This window comes from Prionailurus bengalensis, chromosome D4 (assembly GCF_016509475.1).
Source record: "Prionailurus bengalensis isolate Pbe53 chromosome D4, Fcat_Pben_1.1_paternal_pri, whole genome shotgun sequence".
NCBI classification, from domain to species: domain Eukaryota; kingdom Metazoa; phylum Chordata; class Mammalia; order Carnivora; family Felidae; genus Prionailurus; species Prionailurus bengalensis.
In genome coordinates, this window is record NC_057359.1 from 81,074,592 (window position 1) to 81,094,805 (window position 20,214).

Below are 20,214 nucleotides of genomic sequence, written 5' to 3' on the forward strand. Positions count from 1 at the left end.
CACCGCTGCCAATACCAGTCACTCTCACTGCCACCGCTTACGGCGTCCCATGCCTGCCTCCGACACCCACATCTGCACAAGCAGGCAGAAAGCACAGGAGATGGCAGCCGCCGTCACAGCTGATGGCAGTGCAGCAAGAACTTGAAATCGAGGTGTTTGCCTCTCAAGTCTATGCTGTTGACTGCATGAGTTCTCACACTTTTTTTGCACAAAACCACGGAAGCCAGTGCATAAGCAGAGGGCCATCCCAGAAGTCTCTCGGATAGGGAGGTGTTGCTGTGGGAAGTTCTGGGGTTCCTCGTGGGCTCCCCTCTCTGGGGCATGGAGCTGGGATGTTCTCAGGTGGAGGGCTTGGACTAGGTCACCATTTCTCCCTTTAGGCCTCTCACCCCCCCCCCCCCCGCCGCCACCGCCAGAAGTATCTGGGGGGCTTGGGAAAAATGTTCATTTGCAGATTCCTAGGCTTTCCAGCTCCTTCCCAGCCCTGTTGGGTCTGGCAGGTGGGGAGGGGAGGGCAGGACCTGCCTTTCCAAGTGGCTCCTCAGCAGTGTTGAACCCCAGCAGGTGCAGTGCACTTGGCCTCCCCAAGTGGTGCCCACAGGTCACACCTGCCACTTGCTGTGTATTTGCAGAACATTGTATCCAAACTGGGACCCCTGCCTCGAATCCTGAGGGATGTCCACACAGCACTGAGTACCCCAGGCAGTGGGCAGCTCACGGGGACCAACGACTTGGCCTCCACTCCTGGCTCTGGCAGTAGCAGCATCTCGGCCGGGCTGCAGAAGATGGTGATCGAGAATGATCTCTCTGGGTAAGAGAGGCCAGGCGTACCAGCTGTTGTGGGGTGCACGTGTAGACAAGGTACAACCTGCCTGCAGTTGCCACTGGGGAGGAGGATGTCTACACAAACGTTTATAAAATAAGCTACTTGAGACTTGAAATGTGTTGTTCAGGCTGTAGGCAGTGAGCCTCCATTTGGGAAAAATCAGGGAAGGCTTCTTGGAGGAGGTAACGTGTTTTGGGCTTTTTAGGAAAAGCAACGTTTCCATGGGTGGAAAAGGCATTCTATGTAGAGGAACTAGCACAAACAAAGGCTTGGAGAAAGACAATACATTCTGTTGAAGAACAATCACTAGTCCCGAATGCTTTTAGATTACCCAGGTGTGTGTTAAAAATACCTCTTCTGGTATTTCCTGGGTCTGAATCAGAATCTCCAGAAGTGGCATTCAAGTGTATGTGTTTTCAGCAGGAGTCTGGGTCACTCTGCAAGGCTTTGAGGCTGGGCGCTCCAGAAACTAGGAGAGGTGTTGAGGCCCCGCCCTCAGACTGAGGACAGGGAGGCAGAATGTTCTTGGATGTTAACGTCAAAATGAGGACATTCCTTTGAAAGACTTGGCATGTGTAGTGAACCGTTTGTGCCCCACTCACGCACTGCCCTCCCACGGGGCATCTTGGACCGGCTAGTAAGGCTTATGCAGCAGAGTTGGGACTTGGGTCTTGCTCTGAGGTGGCCATGGCAGCGGGCTCGTAAGCAGGCGAGGGCGCGGACATCCAGAATAGGGTGTGTGGGACACAGGACTGGGGGTGCTTCCCAGCTCCCGCTGAGCCCCGGGGGTCCGTTCACACAACCTGCCAGATGAAGGAGAGCGGGTCAGGTGGAAGGGGACGCACCTTGGTTAAGAGGTAGCCAGGCGTGTGGGTTCCCAGGAGACCTGACTGCGTGTGTAGCACGACAGCCAAAGCCTGAGGCCGGTCTGGGTTTCTCCGGCTCCATTGCCTGCCGGTGTCCAGCCGAGTGGCTGCAGCCTGCCCCGCCCAAGTTCCATCAGTTGGGACTTGTCACTTCCTCTCCATCCCAGGCTCCCCGTTGTTGAAACCCCTGCCCGCTCAGAGCCTGTTTACCTCCCCCAGCCTTCCCTCCACAACCGACCTGACCCTCCACATTGTGCCTTCTAAGGAGTGGGCTTCCGGGGAGGGGCCAGGGAAGAGGCTGGAAGACTGGGGGTGGGTACGGCTCCGCCTCTGCAGGTGCAGACCCTCCCTGCCTGAGTCACACCTTTGGATCCTCCTCTGAGTCCTTGTTTTTGCCAGGAACACCAGCCCCCGCCTGCCAGTCAGACAAAGGTGGCAGCAGGAGGCGGGGGGGGGGGGGGGGGGGGGGGGGGGGCGGGGGGGGGGGGAGGCCTCACTGGGTCCCCACTCTGGTTATCAGTCTGGTGAGGAACGAGAGGGAAGAGGCAGCAGGGGCCCTTGCGGCTTTGAAGTCAGAGTTCTTGGTGCAGGACCCTTGGATAGCAGAGAGCCACTGCATTGTGGGTTGGGGCTTAGCTAAGGGGAGTTTTCCAGAACACTCCAGGCCCCAGCACTCTGTGTCCCAAGATGCAGCTGAGCCAGGAACAGGCGTACCAGGCAGCCTGACCTGGAACCAGCAGCGCTGGCCCCTAGAGTAGAGGTTCTGTGCAGGAACGGCCACCCTGGCCACTCAGTCCCCGTGGGGGCTTCTGCCGGGGTCGGCTGCCAGGGCTGTGGTTTGGTTTGCGGCTGGGCCACTGCTCCCAGCCTCTCCCACTTTTGCAGCCCACGCACCTCCTCTCCCCCACCCCGTCTTCCCTCCTCCCCAGCCCTGCCTTAGGCTGCCAGGCCCTGGCAGGTCGGCGGGGCGCTCGGTTTGGACCCGCCTTGGCCACATTCACAGTTCTTCTCTTCCCCCTTCTTTCCCTGTGTGTGCTTGTCTCCCTGCAGTCTGATAGATTTCACCCGGTTACCGTCTCCAACCCCCGAAAACAAGGACTTGTTTTTTGTCACAAGGTCCTCCGGGGTCCAGCCCTCACCTGCCCGCAGCTCGAGTTACTCGGAAGCCAACGAGCCTGATCTTCAGATGGCCAATGGTGGCAAGAGCCTGTCTATGGTGGACCTGCAAGATGCCCGCACGCTGGACGGGGAGGCTGGCTCCCCGGCGGGCCCCGACGCCCTCACTACCGACGGGCAGGCGCCGGCATCGCAGCTGGTGGCCGGGTGGCCGGCCCGGGCGGCCCCGGCGAGCCTGGCAGGGCTGGCCACGGTGCGGCGGGCGGGCCAGACGCCGACCACGCCGGGCACTTCCGAGGGCGCCCCCGGCCGGCCCCAGTTGCTGGCGCCGCTCTCCTTCCAGAACCCCGTGTACCAGATGGCGGCAGGCCTGCCGCTTTCGCCCCGCGGCCTTGGTGACTCGGGCTCCGAGGGCCATAGCTCCCTGAGCTCCCACAGCAACAGTGAGGAGCTGGCAGCTGCTGCCAAGCTGGGAAGTTTCGGCGGTGCCGCCGAGGAGCTGGCGCGGCGGCCCGGGGAGCTGGCGCGGCGGCAGGTGTCACTGACTGAGAAGGGCGGGCAGCCCACGGTGCCACGGCAGAACAGCGCCGGCCCCCAGCGGAGGATCGACCAGCCGCCGCCGCCGCCCCCACCGCCACCCCCCGCGCCCCGTGGCCGGACGCCACCCGCCCTGCTGAGCACGCTGCAGTACCCGCGGCCTTCGAGCGGACCGCTGGCATCGGCCTCGCCTGACTGGGCTGGCCCCGGAGCCCGGCTCCGGCAGCCGTCGTCCTCATCCAAGGGTGACAGCCCGGAGCTGAAGCCTCGCGCGGTGCACAAGCAGGTCAGTGCTGTCGTCCGAGGGCGGGCCATCATCCCCCATGTCGCGCTGCTCCTCCTGGTCATCTCACCTGTGCCCAGCTGCCATCCCACGCTGAGTGATGCCGCACGTGGCCCATCCCGCCGGCCTGCCACGCACACCACCTCCCCTCCCCCGGGGGCCACTGGCCCCCGCCCGAGTCCTTGAATCAGGGACAGCGTGGCCTGAGGGTCTCTCTGCCACTTCTCCCAAGGGCAGTGGGGGTCAGGGAGAGAAAGGAGGGAGGGCTCTATCCATCTCCAGCTGGAGGCCTGATAAAGCCCTGCCCAGGGTAGGAGTCAACCAGACCCCCAGCATGCCCCCCCCACCCCCACCCCCCCCCACCTTCGCGTCTCAGCTGGCCTCCAGGGCTCAGCTGCTGGGGCGAATGGTGTTCCTGTCACCCTGGGGCCGCACACAGTATGTGGGACAGATGTGTTGTGACTTGCATGACCACCTGCCTGGCCGAGCTCACTTGCTCTCACCTGGGCGGCAGAGAGCAGTGCTTGGGCCACCTGGGCTCTTGACTCCGCCTCAGGCCGCCATCGAGAATGGGAGTTCCTGAGTTGGGGGTGGCATCGGTAGGCGCCTGGCCAGCTGGAAACCCCCTGCCCCTGCCATGCCTCTGAGCCACTTGTCCCCGTGACTCACCTCGTCCCACCCCCCTGTTCCCTCCAGCCCCTCACGGCTGTGTTTCATTGTAGGGCCCTTCACCCGTGAGCCCCAATGCCCTGGACCGCACGGCCGCTTGGCTCTTGACCATGAACGCGCAGTTGTTAGAAGACGAGGGCCTGGGCCCAGACCCCCCCCACAGGGATAGGCTAAGGAGTAAGGAGGAGCTCAGCCAAGCAGAAAAGGTAAAGCCGGACCCTGGCAGTGTGGGGCAGGGCGGGGCTGCCTGCCGGACGACGTTCTCTCCCCTTGAGCCCTGAATGAAGGGTGCTGCTTCTTCCTGTGTATGGCTAGTCCTCTCTCAACCCTTGGTCCCCCATGAGGACGGCAGCCAGTGGAATCTGGAAGTAGAAGCAGCAAGAAGGGCTTAGTTCAGAGCTGAGGATTCCTGTATAGGCTGCACACGAGACTCACTGGAAATTGTACTGAATCCAGACTCCCAGGACTCGGTCCTCAGACCTCTGGGAGGCCCCTTCCCTGAGTGACCGGGCAGCTGAGTTTCTGAGAGTGCCGGACTTGAGGGCTGGGGGATGCCAAAGAGGCACATGGAGACCGTTGTGGGGGCGCTTCGTGCATGAGTAGCAGAGAGATGTGGGTCCCCAAGGCAGCCGGGAGGGCTGCCCCCCAGCCAGGCCCCCCCACTCTGGGTTTGTGCCTAGCCAGGGCCTGAGAGAGAAAGAGCCAGGGTGACGGGGTGGGGCCAGACTGCTACTGCGAGGCTTGCTTCCCCCTAGGGAGAAAAAATGTTCTAAAATATCCAGATTCCACCCCACCACACACATCCACCATTTGGGGGGGCAGTGGGAGGGGCTTCTGTCCTCCCAAATTCTCCCTGCTGTTATGGCACCTGTCCTGGATCCATGGCTGGTTCTCATGTCCCCCTGCAGACCCAGGCCAACACGGGGCCCCTTGCAAGGCCACCCCAGCATGGCAGCCACATCCCCCGCTTCCCTAGGTGCCCTCGCCTCTCAGCCCCAGGAAAGCCTGTAGCAGCCTCTCGGGCAATTCCACGGAGCTCAGGGTGGCAGCTCTCCCTCCTCCTGGCCTAAGGCGAGGTTCATGTCCATGCTGCATTCCGCCACCTTCCACCATCCCCTTAGTCCACTGCATCCACCTGCTTTCACCATAATTACGTGAAGGGGACAAGGGGACGTGGGGCACAGTGCTCTAAGAGCCAGCGTTTGTCTGGGCAGCAAGGAGAGCCAGCCTTCGCCCGGGCTCCCTGCATGAGCCGGGCTGGGCTCTGCATGTCTCTGAGACTCCAGTTCCCACTTGTGAATTGCAAGGACCGCCCAGACCATTTCCAGGGGTCCGGCTGCAGCTGGGGTGTCCCCTTTCCTTGCTGCTCCATGGCTGAACGAGCTCCTGTTTCTCTCACCCTCTCCACTACTAACCCTTACAGGCAAATCCAGGAGGCCTTGTTCCCTCGAGCTCCCTGGAGACCTGGGAGGGTCTTCCATACCCCTCTCTGGCCAGCTCGGCAAGACTTGGGACGGGCCGAGGTCATTTCTCCCGGAGCCAGGCTCTCTGTGGATCCAGCTTTGCTGTAGGACCTTTGCTTTGAGTTGGGGCTGGTCTCTCACCGGTCTCTGGATTTGCCGCCTCCTAACCTTTGGGCGGTCCTTTGCTGAAGTGAATTAGGCCTCCATTGCCTGGGACTCAAGGAGAGGGTCTTCCTGCCTCCTCCAGCCCCCATACTGTCATGGCATCCTGGCCCCCAGCCCCTTGATTCTAGCCTCAGCCCCACCTGCCTTTAACCTCTCTGTCTCCCCCTTACTTCCCCACACCACTACCCTTGCTTTAGTTTCACATAGAGGCTGGGAGGCTAGGACCTTACCCCACTGGTCAGTCACTCTCCACGTGACCGGGTCACCTTGCCTTCTGGGCCTCGGTTTCCCCTCCTGTAGAGTCCCTATCTCTCAGGATGCTGTCAGGTCTTAATATATCCAAGAGTGTTTTTAACATTTGTTTATCGTATTAATGACGACAACAACAACCTCAGTGCCCTAGTTAAACCGTTACTTCCGAGATCTGGGTGTGAGTCTTCATTCCCTCACAGCTGTGAGGCCAGGCTGCAGGGGTGGGAGGTGGAAGCGGAGAAAGCCCCGGGTGGGGACAGGCCTTGCGTGTCACCGCCACCCCTCTGGCTGGGCTCCTTAGGAGTCTCCGAGCTGGGCTCCCTCCTACCCGTGCTCCCGCTTGGGCTCACGAGGTGTGCTCTTTGTCCTGGGTGCTGTGCCCCTGGCGCGCCGCCCCCCTGGCAGGACCTGGCCGTGCTGCAGGACAAGTTGCGGATCTCCACCAAGAAGCTGGAGGAGTACGAGACCCTGTTCAAGTGCCAGGAGGAGACGACGCAGAAGCTGGTGCTGGAGTACCAGGCGCGGCTGGAGGAGGGTGAGGAGCGGCTGCGGCGGCAGCAGGAGGACAAGGACATCCAGATGAAGGGCATCATCAGCAGGTGAGAGCAGCCGGTTCTGGTCCCCCGCACACAGAGCAGGCAGGCCGTCCTCCTGATGAGGGGAAGGGCTGATCAGCCGCAGGATGAGCCAAGGGTGGAAGGAGGAGAGCGTCCCAGGCAGTGGGGACAGCATGGCACACGTGTGGCCTCAGGCAGCCTGGACTGCAGGAAGCCCTACCCGGCACAGGGTGCACTGATGGTGGAACGCGAAGTGGCAGGAGTGAGGTCAGACAAGGCCCTGTAAGGAGTCCTGTTTTCTTGGTAAACCCTGTCAGGGGAGCTAGGATTGGGGGCACCTTGAAACACAGTGAGGACCCAATTCTGGGCAGGAAAAGTAGGCATAAATGTCATTACATTCGGCAGGTGAAGGTGATGGGGGGAGGAAGGCAAAATATCCCCCAAGTTTCTACCAAGAGCGTCTGGGTGTCTTGGTGCCAGTTGCTGAGATGAGGGTCTGGGGAGGGGAGCAGTTGGGGTGTCCCAGCCATTCCAGTTTAAGGTGCCTTTGGGTTACCTGGGAAAGATTTCCAGGGAACCATTGGCTCTGATGCTGACTCTCACCTTTATTGATGGCTTAGATGACATCCTGTGTTGATTTTCTCTCTCTCATTCTCTCTCTGTCTCCACCCATGGGTAGGGCGTCTGTAGGCAGGGAGCACAGTGAAGGTGTAGCGTCCCAGCCATCCCACAGCGTCCCGATCGTGAAGTTCACGTCTTTATGACAGTAATACAAGGTAGCAGAGGAAATAGCGTGGACTTTCTAACTTGTTTTCACGGCATAAGAGCCTGTCATCTGGACAGATTTAGCAGGTGTGCCATACCCAGAAGTTTCCCCACCTGGCCTCATGTTTTGTCCACTACAGAAACCCTTTCCAGATTCTTCCTACTTAGACTGCCCGTTTCTCTGCTCCTAATTACTGTTTGTTTCACTTACCTCTGAGTGTGTTCATTATAAAATGGTTAATGTGAGCAGAGATCCTGTAACCAGAGTGACTGTTAATCCACTGTTCACTTGACAGCCAGCTCTGTTCTTTGTGTGTGTGGTTCCGGGAATGGAAATGCTTCTCAAACTAACCACCTCTTCCTCATTGTATCTCTTCTCTGAGGAGTGTGTGGTCTCTGAATTCAGTGGCTTACTTAGCGCATTTATTTCTACTAACTATCACAGTGTATTTCCTCAGTAATGGAAATGTCAAATTAGATCAGTTTGGTTGCTAGCATTGTTTAACTCTAGATTCTTACCAGTTTTTGTGGCTACTTGTTTACCATTCTATCACTATTTGGGGAAAGGATATTGAATGTCTAATCATAATATGGATTTGTGTATTTCTCTTTTCTATTGTTTTCGATTTATGTACACTGAAACTCTGCAACCACATCTAGGATTGTTACGTGCTGGTGATGAACTGATCTCTTTATTATTATGACATCACCGTCTTTATCTCTCATAACATTCTTTGTTCTGAAATCTACTTTGTTTGATGTTAATTACAGGTGTCTCAATTTATTTTGATTAATATTAGCCAGGTGTATCCTTTTTTATCCTTATACTTTTAACCTATTGGTGTCTTTCTATATAAATGAATTTCTTTTATAGACACCTTATTGGTTCTTGCATTTTATCTAATCTGACAGTTTCTGCCTTTTAATTGGAGTGTTTAGACCATTTACATTTAATGTAATTATCAATATAATTATGTATGAATCTCTTATCTTGCTACCATTATCTATTTGTACCATCTGTTTTGTTCCCTTTTTTCCCCGAACTCTTTTGGATTGAGCATTTTTTATGATTGCATTTTATCGCTTATTGTCTTACTAGCTATGTCTCTGTTGTCACTTTAGGGCAGGAGTTGGAAACTTCCCATAAGAAGGCAGATAATAAATATTTTAGGCTTTGCAGGCCATATGGCCTCTGTAAGTATTCAACTCTGCTGTTGCAGCAGAACTATGTGTGTGGTGTGGCTATTTACAAAAACAGGCAGCGGGCCCAGTCGGGCCCTCATTCTCAAGCTATAATAGTAGCAATTCTGTCATTATTTTTGTTCCTTTGTACTTAAGCTATCTTTTTTCTCTGGCTGTTTTTAAGATTTTTTTTATCACCGATCACCGATAATTTGATTAAGATGGTCCTTGCCGTAGTTTCCTTCATGTTTCTTGAGTTTGAGCTTTTGGCTCTGTGAGTCTTGCCATCCTGCTTCCCCAGTCTCTTTCCTGGGAATCCCATCACACATACGTTAGGCTGCTTCATATTGTCCTACACTGCACTGATGCTCTGTTGTTTCCTTTTTTCACTTTTCTTCCCTGCCGTGTGTTAGATCATTTCTGTTACTGTGTCCACAAGGTTACTAATCATTTCTTCTTCAATGTCCAATCTGCTATTAATCCTATCAGTATTTTTTTCATTTCATTTCAGATACTGTATTTTTCACCTTCAGACTTTCAGCTTGGTTTAAATTCTATTTCTCTTCTCATCATGCTCCTGCTTTCCTCTATTTTTTCAGCCATGTGGAATGTATTTACAATAGTTTCAGTGTCTACTAATTCTGTCTTCCGTGACATTTCTGAGTCTGTTTTTATTGATTAATTTTCTTCCTGGTTATCCGTTACATTTTCCTACTTCTCTGTATGTTTGGTGATTTTTGGTTGGATGCCAGACATTATGACTTTTGCTTAGGTGTGGAATGTTTTGTGTTCTTTTAAATGTTTTTGGGCTTTGTTCTGGGACACAATGAGGTTATTTGGAATTAGTCTGATTCTTTTGAGGCTTACGTTTAAGCTTTGTTGGGGTGGGTCTGGACAGCTTTTAATCTAGCCTAATCTGACTCCATATTGAGGCAGTTTCCTTCTGATGATTCTGCCTTATGCCCCTGTGTTAGCACGTCTTTCTACCCTGCCAGGTAGGAATATTAACTCTTCCTGGGGCTGTTTTGTTCTCATGTTTCAGTGGTGCATGCAGACCAGTCCTCAGCAGAGACTCAAGGGGAGCCCTCAGGATATATGTGGAGCTCTCTCTGTGTCTTCCTCTTCTTGGGTATGGCCTCCCTGGGTCTCCTCTACTCCATGAGATTACTTCCCTTCTTTTTTTGTTTGGCCTGGACACTCCAGGCCGTGAGAGGGGCTCAGCTCGTGCATTCCCTTCTCTTAGGAGACACTGCCAGTTGTTCTGTGTCTGGACACCACTTTTTCATACATTTCATTCGGTTTTCTGGTTTGTTTATTGTGGTCACTGTTTGACGGCAGAAGGGTAAATCCAGTCCCTGTTACCCCACCAGCCAGAAGCACAAGTCTCTCCCCTAGAGTAATTTCCCTCTGACTGACACCATCTAATGCCCGTCTTCTCCCTATTCCTCCCTTCCCCCTTCTTACAGGCTTTTCTCAAAGTCTGATCTTTCTGTGACAAGGAACCCCCCCTTGGCATGGCCCCACACCCCTTCCTCCTGATCAGTGCTCCCTAACCGGTGATCCCACCGACTTCTCACAACAGCCCTGTGGGTACCTGCCCCAGCACCGTTGACCTCTCTGTGTACCTTCTGTGACAGGCGCTCAGTGCTCACCCAGGGGTTAGGGGACCGCTCTGCTGGCCTGGAGAGGTTGTGCGCGTAGAGAGGGGGATGAAGCCTTGGGAGTAGGTGAGCTTGTCTGGAGAGCAAGAGCGGGGGCTTGGGCAGACCCCAGTGGAGACATGCTGGGAGCAGGCAGGACAGGCATCTGCAGAGCAGTAGCCTTGGGGCTAGGAGGCAAACCCAGAGAGCGTGGGGTCCGGAAGCTAAAGGATGAGCATCGGAAGGTGGGTGTCATCCGCAGTGATTGACAGGTGTGTGAGGGACCGGCAAGGTGAAGCCAGAAGGGGTTGCAGGGAGGGAGCAGCTGGCAACAGACACACACATGCCTTAGTTCTGAGCCTCTGCAGACGGTATTCCTCCCGTCTTCCCTACGCTTACCCACATTCAGACTTGCTTGTCCCTCAGATGTCCAGTATGTGCACCCACCCTCCAGCGCAGTTGCCTACATCCTCTTCTCCGTTCCCATAGCCTCTAGGCTGTTGTCTGCCTGTCTGTGTCCCTGCTGCTTTGTGAACCTTTTGAGTGATGGAGATCTGTACTTTTCATCTCGCTACTTTGAGTGCCTGGTACATCTTGGCACAGCCTTGGTGAATGCCGAGTCGGCGGAGAAAGCCCTAGAGCCCTTCGGGGTTTCGTCTTCCCGCCTGTGCCATGGGTCTTACGGCATTACCCCACCTGCCCTGCTCTGGGAGGCGGTGAGGACCTAACCACCACCCCCAACCACCGTGGCTCGTGGAAGAACATCGGGAAATGGGCAGCTCCAAGGGTTTCTGGGGGACCTGGGAACCGAGTCTGGAGTAGGTAAAGCATAAGGAAGAAGTAGACCCAGCTCATGTCGGCTGTTGGAGGCCAGCTGGAGGGGCTCCCCTGCTGTGTCCCCACTGTGCAGGTGTGATGGCTTCTTCCCACAAGGCCCCACGCCCCCACACCCACCTCCTCACCTCCCTCAAGTGCCAGCTCGACTGTCCTTGTGTGTGGTCACAGGTTGATGTCTGTGGAGGAGGAGCTGAAGAAAGACCACGCTGAGATGCAAGCAGCTGTAGACTCCAAACAGAAGATCATCGATGCCCAGGTGGGTTCCGGCCCTGTGCTCAGCCATAGGCATTAAAGGACCTGGGTTGGGCAGCGGGTGACTTTGAGATCTCTACATCCTCATTAATGCCCCCCACTATAAAAGCTGAGGAGGAACAGGAGGCCAGGATCTCTGGTCTGGAAAGTCAGATTTGAAGGTCTCCGTGGACCACACGCTCATGGGGACAGGCTGTGAAAGTGGTGGGGCAAGTCCTTCCCTACCGGGCGACTTGGTGGGCACTGCCTTTCCCCAAGGGTACTGAGCAAGGACTGGAAGCGGTTGGGAGGGGAACGGGGATGGCTTCAGGTGACAGCAGGCTGGGCAGATGGAGCAGGGGGGCTCTTATCTGTGGCTCCCCAGCTGCATTGAGAGATGTGGCATATAAGAGACTGCGGCCACCATTCTCCTTCACTGCACTGTTTCCTCTCACTCACCTGGGAATAGGACCAGGCCTTGGTCAGACTGTAAACAGCACAGGCTGGCCAGGAGCTGTGACCTCTGTGTCACACACTTGCACATGCGCGTGAGCCAGGGCTCACACCCTTGGGGCTCAGGTGGCTGACAGGTGACACCACTAGGGCTGCTGTTTGGGTGAGCAGCATTGGTGTGAGAGACGTCGTCAGAAGGCAGGCTCTAGGAGGTCTCTGTCGGTGATGTCGAGGCCTCCTCCTCTTCCTCCTCCTCCTCCTCCTCCTCCTCCTCCTCCTCTTCCTCCTCCTCCTCCTCCTCCCCCCGGCCCCCTCCCCACCTCCTCCCGGCCTCCTCCCCGCCTCCTCCCTGCCTCCTCTCAGCCTCCTAGCCTCCCAGCTTCCTCCCTGCCTCTTCCCAGCACCCCCCTCCCCCTCCCAGCCCCCCACCTCCTTCCCACCTCCTCCCAGCCTCCTCCCTGCCTCCTCCCAGCCTCCTCCCTGCCTCCTCCCAGCACCCCCCTCCCCCTCCCAGCCCCCCACCTCCTTCCCACCTCCTCCCAGCCTCCTCCCTGCCTCCTCCCAGCCTCCTCCCTGCCTCCTCCCAGCACCCCCCTCCCCCTCCCAGCCCCCCACCTCCTTCCCGCCTCCTCCCAGCCTCCTCCCTGCCTCCTCCCAGCACCCCCCTCCCCCTCCCAGCCCCCCACCTCCTTCCCACCTCCTCCCAGCCTCCTCCCTGCCTCCTCCCAGCACCCCCCTCCCCCTCCCAGCCCCCCACCTCCTTCCCGCCTCCTCCCAGCCTCCTCCCCAGCACACCCACTGCCCCGCCTTTCCTGCCCTTCACACTTAGTGTACTCCTGGTGCCCCCACCCCGTCTCCTCCCAGCACCCCTGGTGGGCACACTTAGCCCCAGGGAGACCCCTGCCCCGGTACAGCCCCCCTTTGGCGCAAGGACCCTTCCCGTGACCCCAACTAATGCCCCGTTTGCCCCCAGGAGAAGCGTATCGCCTCACTGGACGCCGCCAACGCCCGCCTCATGAGCGCCCTGACGCAGCTGAAAGAGAGGTACAGCATGCAAGCCCGTAACGGCGTCTCCCCCACCAACCCCACCAAATTGCAGATTACCGAGAACGGCGAGTTCCGAAACAGCAGCCATTGTTAACCTGCCCGAGGAGGGAGGACCATGGTGGCCCAGAGCAGGCCTCGGCCTGGGGCCTGGGGAGGAGCGCCCCCACAGTTGCAGCCTCCCGCGCAGGGGCAAGGGGGGGCCCAGGCCTCCTCCCCTTCCCTCCACCTGCGGTCCAGGAGGTGCCGCACGGGGAGCCTGGACAGACTGACGCGGCGTGGGCCCGCTCCCCTCTCTTCTGGCCCGAGAAGCGAGTTCGGTGCAGGCCGGAGAGGCCCGCACGCTGGGGGTGGGGTGGCCTGGGGGGAGCAGGGGGCCTGCCAAAGTACGTCTCCGTCGGTTACTGAGTTTGGTGTGTGTCACCTTTCTTCCTTGACCTGGCCAAGTGCATGTACCCCTTCCCCCTCCCCAGGGAGAGAGCGCCCTCAGGGCAGAGGGTTAGAGAGCTAGGGGCCCAGGCCCCTGCCCTGAGGGACTTGTCCCTTAGTTCCAGGGGCGGACGGACAGGCTGGTCGGCGGGCAGGGAGAGGGTGGGGAGGACAGAGCTGCCGGAGTACCTGTCCTGCAGGGCTCCCCCGAGCCCCTGCCACTGCATGCGGCCTGTCCAGGGACCCGCCTGGCTGTGAGGAACCGAGGATTCACCCCTGTACTGTCCCCAGACTCCCTGCCTCTTCCCCCCCACCCCCACCTTCCTTCCTTATTTTGCCAAACAGACCCAGTGAGGATCCTGGCCCGCTCTTCTGGGCCCTCGTATCTGCGGGGAGGATCTGGAGCCTCTCTCACTTGCCCAGGCCGAGGGCTCCCTAAAGCCAAAGATCTGGGCAGAGGTGGCCCAGATGGCACTGTGCCCGATCCCTGCCCTTCTCCCGGGGCCAGTGCACCAGGGCACCGTGGCCCTGCAGGGAGTGGCCAGCTGGTGGTGCTTACCCTGAGAGGAAGGCTGATCTTTCCTGATTGATGATTAAAAGAAATTCTAATGCCAGCAGGCCCTGAGAAGGTGGATAACTGTGATTTTTTTTCCTTTCACAGTATGCATTAGAAACAAAAGCCCGCTTGCTCGCTTGCTGGAACACAGGGGCCTTTTAAATTGAGCGTGCGCACTGCATGGGAAATAGCGGCCCTGGAGGATGTTAGACTTGCTCCCTCTCCAAGACAGCAGCGGCCTGCACCAGGCCCCGTGTGTGCGGCCGGCCTCCTCCTCACCCTTCCCGGGCCCCCGGCCAAGGACCCAGGCGCTGCAGACAGGAGAGGGGCACATCCCACAGCTGGGGCCGGTTTTCCTCAGCTCTAGGCCGTTCTGTGGCTTCTCAGCCCTCCCTGATCCCCACCCCTTGCGGGACATAGGTGGTCAGGAGCTTGGGTCTGTCTCAGTCCCTCCCTGGTCCCACCCCCAGCCCTGGGGGGTCTCCAGCAAGAGCTGGGCATTTGCCCCCCTCCCCGGCAGAGCCCGGGCTAGGCGAGCTGCCCGAGCCGCCCCCTCTGCCTTGGCCTCAGGAAGCTGAGACCCTGGGGAAGAGCCCTGAGCCCTTCCTGCCGCAGCCAGGGCCAGGGTCACCACAGAGCCCACCAGGTCGAGTGCGGGAAGGGTGGCCCAGACCACGCTGCGCCCCATCCTGGCCTCTGGGCAGGGGCTTTTAGATGAAACCTGCAGTTCAGTTAGGCCAGAGACTTGCCGCTGAGGAGAGGGCAGGCTCCTAAGGGTCACAGACCTCAGGAAGGAAGGCCGTGGGGGCTGTGGCCCTGCCCCCACCTGTGGCCACACAGGCAGGGCCTGGCCCCAGTGATGTCCTCTGGTTCGGTCTCATCCCCCCGCTGCCCGGTGAGCCCTCCCCTCCTCCCCACCCCTACCCCCACCGATGCCTCGATGCCTCGTAGAGCAACCTCGGACTGAGCGCCTCTTAGCAATACGGGGGGAGGTTCCCAGGGCCCGGACGGCAGGGCGTAGGAGGCCAGCATGCGTGTGGTGCTGGTGGCCCTTGGCGTGGGTGTGAGCTCTCAGGCCGAGAGCCTTATTTACTTAGTGCAAAAACTGTAAAAGTGTACAGACTCTTCACAGATTTTTATCTGAATTGCAAGTCTGACAATTTTTGTAAATGTTCTCGGTGTTCGACTGTAATGTAACTATTTCACCTAATGGTTGTACATAGTCCTTTAGTCCTGGTGCTGCCGAGGGCTGCCCGGGACCGCTGCTCTCCGATGGTTTGTATTTTATTTTTTAATCTAGAACAGTATTGGGCAGGAGGAGGGGGTTTGGGGTTCGGTGTCGGGGTTTCTCCCCACCTGTGGCATGTACCCGTCGGCTTTGCAGCGTGCTGTCTGGGTGGGGTGCTGGGGACACGCGCCCTGTCCGGGCCACACAGAACCTGCGTCCCGGGGTGGGGCCAGGGTGCCAGAGGGCCAGAGGGAGGGGGAGTGAGGGAAGGCAGGCCCTGCTCCGGGAAGGTGAGGCCCTGGGCCCAGAGCCTGCTGGAGACGACTGTCCTCCCTGGCCGGCACAGAGAGGCCTGACTTTTTGCTTAACTTTTATGTTTAGGGTGAAGGAAACTGCCAAACTTCCTATAAGTGAAGACTTTTTTCCGACTGCCCAGAAAGGGGGGGGGTGGGGAACCAAGGCCAGAGCTCCACACGCCCCCCCACCTCCCCCCTATAGAGCGTCTGCCCCCAAGGGGGGGATATGGGGTACGCCTCTCCCTGCCGCCCCGCCCATCAGCGGAAGGCAGGCTGTCCAGGGAAACAGCCCCTCTTTTCTACACCTTTGGCCCCAAATCCACCCCCGGCCCCACACCGCCCCCCGCTCCCCCTTTTGTAAGTATGTGAAAAAGAAAACCACGCAAACGTTGGAGTCTTGGCTGGAGCCCCTCCCAGCTGCGACTTTGAACTGTGTAATAATGTACAGAGAAAGTTGTTGGTGTTCTAAGACTGTGTGGCTGTGCAATTTCTGTACATTTGCAATTAGAAATATTAAAGATTTATTTAGCTATTTTAAACCTGACTCGCCTCCATTCAGCTGCGTCTCAGGAGATTTTTCTAGGCGGTGACTCTTGAGTTGTGGGTTTGTATTGTCCTTTAGCAAGGGACTGGCCCTGGGGTTCCCTCCGGTGGTACCTGCAGACAGGGGAGCCCTCCCGGAACTGGTAGTAGTGTTGGTCTTGGCTTACCGAGTGACCTGAGACTGTTTCCCGTTGGGCAGTGGAGCATTGCCTTCCCAGGGCCCTTCCCGGGCTCTGACAAGCTCAGAAGGGAGCTCTTTGCTGGTCCCACACCCCCAAGGGGATGGCGTGGCCCCCGCACTCGCTGCAGGAGATACCGTCTCCTGCCAGGCTCTGCTTCAGATGCCTTCCCACCCACTAAAATCTGACTCCAGGGGAGAGGGGAGAGTTTGGCCCATGTCCCCAGCAGGTCATGGCTGAGCTGGGCTAAACCAAGCTTCTAAGGCCTGGAAGGCCCCAATTCATGAGGCTGTCTCAAGCCAGACCCACTTGCAAGGCCAAACCCAGGGCCTCTGAAACAAGCCATCCCCCAAACCACTTCGTCTGCACCCATGCACGGGGACCTTGCAGCCCTGGGTCCTACTCAGCAGGTCCCAGGTACCACCCAGTAACCCCTAGGGGTCAACACCTCTCCTGTTGACACATGGCTAAGAGGGGGCCCATGCGGGCCTCAGCCCAACCCCTCGGAAACGACACAGGCACAGGAGCCCGGATACTCTAGGGGGCGGGGATGTATCCAGTCAGATCACCCGATGGAGACCTTGGTCTGTCACCTACACAGGTGTCTCTAGCTCATGCCAGGGACTTGGGCCCTGGCTGTCCAGCACTCCCAGAGAGAAAGCCCACGGGCGTTCCTGTGCTCATCCTTGAAGGTAATGGGAGGGCTGGTCTGAGAGCGGGATGGCAGGGTGGCAGGGGGTAACAGAATCACAATGTCGCTGTCTACGCACTCCAGCCTGCCCTTGTTCCTGTTAGTCCCGGGTGACTCCAAAGCCATGTGGTTCTGGGGGCGGCGGCCTCCTGCTCCCCGAACCCATGCTCACGCCTCGCCTCAGCCGCCAGGAAACGTTACCGCCCCTCCCCCACCCGCCCCACACTGCCACCTGCCTGCCCAGCGCTCCCCTGGCTGTGCCCCTCCCTCCACCACGGTCCCCTGGCCTCTCTCAACCTCTGGTCTCTGGTGAGGACCCCTCCCTCTGTCCCACCCTCCCCATCGTCTGCATTAACACCCACACCCCCACTCCCTGCATTAGACCCCTTCCCTCCCAGGGGCCTTCTCTGTGTCTTTACCGCCTTCCCCACCAAGCTCAACCCCTGTGGTCTCCCTTTTTAGCCCCCTTTTCGGCAATATTCTTTGATCACATCAGCCCTGGGATTACCCACAGCCCATGTGTTCTGGGCGGCCGAACAGAAGAAAACACCCCAGTTCGCACCGACCCCTGTGGATTCTGTGTCCCTCTCCTGTTTTCCACTACAAGTAACCAGACCTTCACCTCTGCCGTCTCCCGAGCCTGACTGCTGCCTGCTCACAGGGCCATCCTGCTGCCCCCCCCCCCAGGAGAAGACTCCCCCATTGACCCTCTGACCTTTCCCTGGTTCACTGCCAGCCTTCACCTCCTGCAGCTGCAGGAAAGGAGGTGAAGGTCAGCCCCTGGCAGGGGCAGCCCCTGGCCAGGGCCCTTCCCCCACCCCTGCTGCCTTATCACTCCTAAAACTTCAGCTGCACTGCTCTTTCCTGGCATCTGAAGTGCTGGGTCTCTTTCTACTCACCTGCCCCCAGCTGGGTTTTCTTCCTTCCCCTCCCCTTCAGCCGAGGCTTGCTGCCCAGGAGACCTCCGTCTCCACCCCCTCACCTCCGTTCTTCAGCCCACTCTCGGCCGGGCTTCCCCTCCCGCACCTCTGCCCCCTCGGTGCCAAGCCCGTGAGTCCCTTCCGAGCTTCCGCGCCGCTGTCCTCCGTCCTCAAGGTCCAGGACCCCCGTCCCTCTGCTGGGGCGGCAACCACGGGAACAACACCGGGTTCAAGGAAGTAGCGATGAAGGAGGCCGACATCGTGTTGACAGAGGGCATCTGTAACAAAGGAACGAAAGCCGTGAGCCTCCGTGTGTGGACTAAGTGGAGTCAAATAGCAAAACCTGAAGATGCAAAGGAAGAAAATCGACACAAATACAATTACCTTGGAGACTAACACACCACCGGTATTAGTTTATTACAGATCAAGGAGACGATGAGAACCCCGAGGCTTTTAATCATTTATAAGGTTTAATAAAGCAGGGATACCTCGCACTTGCCCTAGAGAGAACGTACCTTCTTTCTGAGTATATGTGGAACATCACCCAAAGGTGACTAGAAACCCTCAGAAAGTCGCCCAAAGACACAGTTGGGGCCACATTCTGTGCCTCGAAGCAATAAAATTAGAAACCGTTAATAAATGTTTAATCAGGGGGAAAAAAAAAAACCCTTACCATCAGGATGTTTAAAAAAAAATAAATATTGAATTAACAGAATTAGATTTTTGGGAGAAACTTGACTTCTCATTAAACAAAGCATATTGACCACATGCATTTATCTCTTTCACTCCCTGAACACTGCCACCCTGACAGGTAGGGACTGAGGAGATTATCAGAAGTGAATATGAGAGGAGATATCCAGAAACAGAATTTGAAAAGCTTTGGCAGGTGGAAAGGGAGGACGGAGTGTTGACTAGATCAACAGAGCAGGGGGAGAGACAACCGAGGCGGGCTGAACAGCCCAGCCCGAGAGGCTCGGAAGTGGGGGGGTCCCAGTGTGGTGGGGGCAGGGCCAGGGCACCAGGTTGGACACAGGGGAACCAGACCCCAGCCTCCTCCCCTGTTCTGCACAGGTAGGAGACTTCTCTTTACCTTCTCATCTCCTTGGAAGGGACTGGACATTTGTTCTCTGGAGCAATCAGAGCAGCAACCTGTGCTCCAGACCCTGGGACACCAGACAGAGCAGAGGGCTCTGTGAGGTACAGGTCTGCAGGCAGTGGGAGGGGGTAAAGTGAGTTTCTGCCTTCAGGAGTGCTTGTTCTGCAGGTGCCTGCACTGCTCCCAGAATGCCCAGAGCCCATCCCCCAGGCAGCCGACTGGAACATTCTTTGGAAAACACTTCGGAGAAAAGACCTCCAGATGCTTCCCCAATGCAAAGACTATCCCTGTCCCAGCATCCCATAACGACAGCTAGCAGTCAACGTGTCCTGTGCGCACACATGTGTGGGTAGAGCATGGACAGCTGGTCCTCCCCTCCGACAGCTGAGGAAAGCTTCCAGGGAATAAAAGGAACTAGATAAGAATTACCCTGGGTCTCTGCTTCATTATGACAATAAAGCCCCCTATTTGCAAATATAACAGCTCAAGAAAAAAGGGAAAGAAGGAAGTAGGGAAGTTGGAAGGAAGGAAGGAAGCAAGGAAGGAAGCGAAAGAAGCAAGGAAGGAGGAAGGAGAAGAAAAGAAAGAAAGCTTCCAATATGAAAGAGAGACTAAACCAACCAGCCTAAGAAAGGAAACCGGAAATAGAAACAATGCAGGGAAGAAAAGATCATTAAAAAAAAAAAGAAGAAGAGGAAGAACCTCAAACTATATCATTATGGAGCTAAAACAAGAACAGGATGTCATGAAAAAGGAAACAAGATCAAGAAAGAACTCTATTAGATTCTTTACAAAAACAAAATGTCTAGTAGAAGCAATGGAATACAAGATTGAGGTATTCCTCCAGAAAGTACAATGAAATATACAAGTAGAAAATGAGACAGAGAGAGGGGAAAAAAAAAAAAAATCCAGAGGCTCAATCCAGGCTGTCCCAAGATCCAACTATTGGGAATTCCTAAAGCAGGGAAAAGAGTAAAGCGAAGGGAGAAAAGGATCAAAAGAATAAGGCAAATTTTCCAGAGCAAAGGGAGGGTGCTTGTGTCCAGGTTGAAGGAACACAGCACAGTAGATGGGAGAAGTCCCCTTGCAGGTGTCGTGATGTTCCCAAACATGGCTGGAGCTGTGCTGATCACTGGCCTTTGCCAGGAGCCATGAGGAAGGAAGGGGTGGCCGAGTCCATCCACCTAAATGAGGAGCAGCTGGGGAATGGTGGCCCCAGAGAGCTGAGGGCGACGGTGTTCCTGAGATGTCCTGGTGGGGAGTGTGGGTGAGAGGTGTCAGCAAGAAATGGTGACGTTTGGGGCACCTGGGTGACTCAGTCGGTTGAGCATCCGACTTCAGCTCAGGTCATGATCTCTCGGTTTATGAGTTCGAGCCCTGCGTCAGGCTC

General features: G+C 57.0%; 1 protein-coding gene across 11 annotated transcripts in view; it reads left to right on the plus strand.

Moving 5' to 3' along the window:
• LOC122474681 (DAB2 interacting protein) overlaps positions 1 to 15,934 on the plus strand; it is a 188,312-nt gene extending 172,378 nt beyond the window's left edge. For 8 of the 11 annotated variants that reach the window (XM_043565706.1, XM_043565709.1, XM_043565710.1 and 5 more), the window contains 6 exons: positions 633 to 811; positions 2,743 to 3,631; positions 4,351 to 4,503; positions 6,583 to 6,776; positions 11,327 to 11,414; positions 12,816 to 15,934. In XM_043565706.1, coding sequence (XP_043421641.1) covers positions 633 to 811; positions 2,743 to 3,631; positions 4,351 to 4,503; positions 6,583 to 6,776; positions 11,327 to 11,414; positions 12,816 to 12,983 — 1,671 coding nt within the window. In that variant the 3' untranslated portion in view covers positions 12,984 to 15,934. The remainder of the gene's footprint in view (positions 1 to 632; positions 812 to 2,742; positions 3,632 to 4,350; positions 4,504 to 6,582; positions 6,777 to 11,326; positions 11,415 to 12,815) is intronic. The other 3 variants (XM_043565707.1, XM_043565705.1, XM_043565708.1) reach the window with 3 other exon arrangements.
• Positions 15,935 to 20,214: the final 4,280 nt, after the last annotated feature.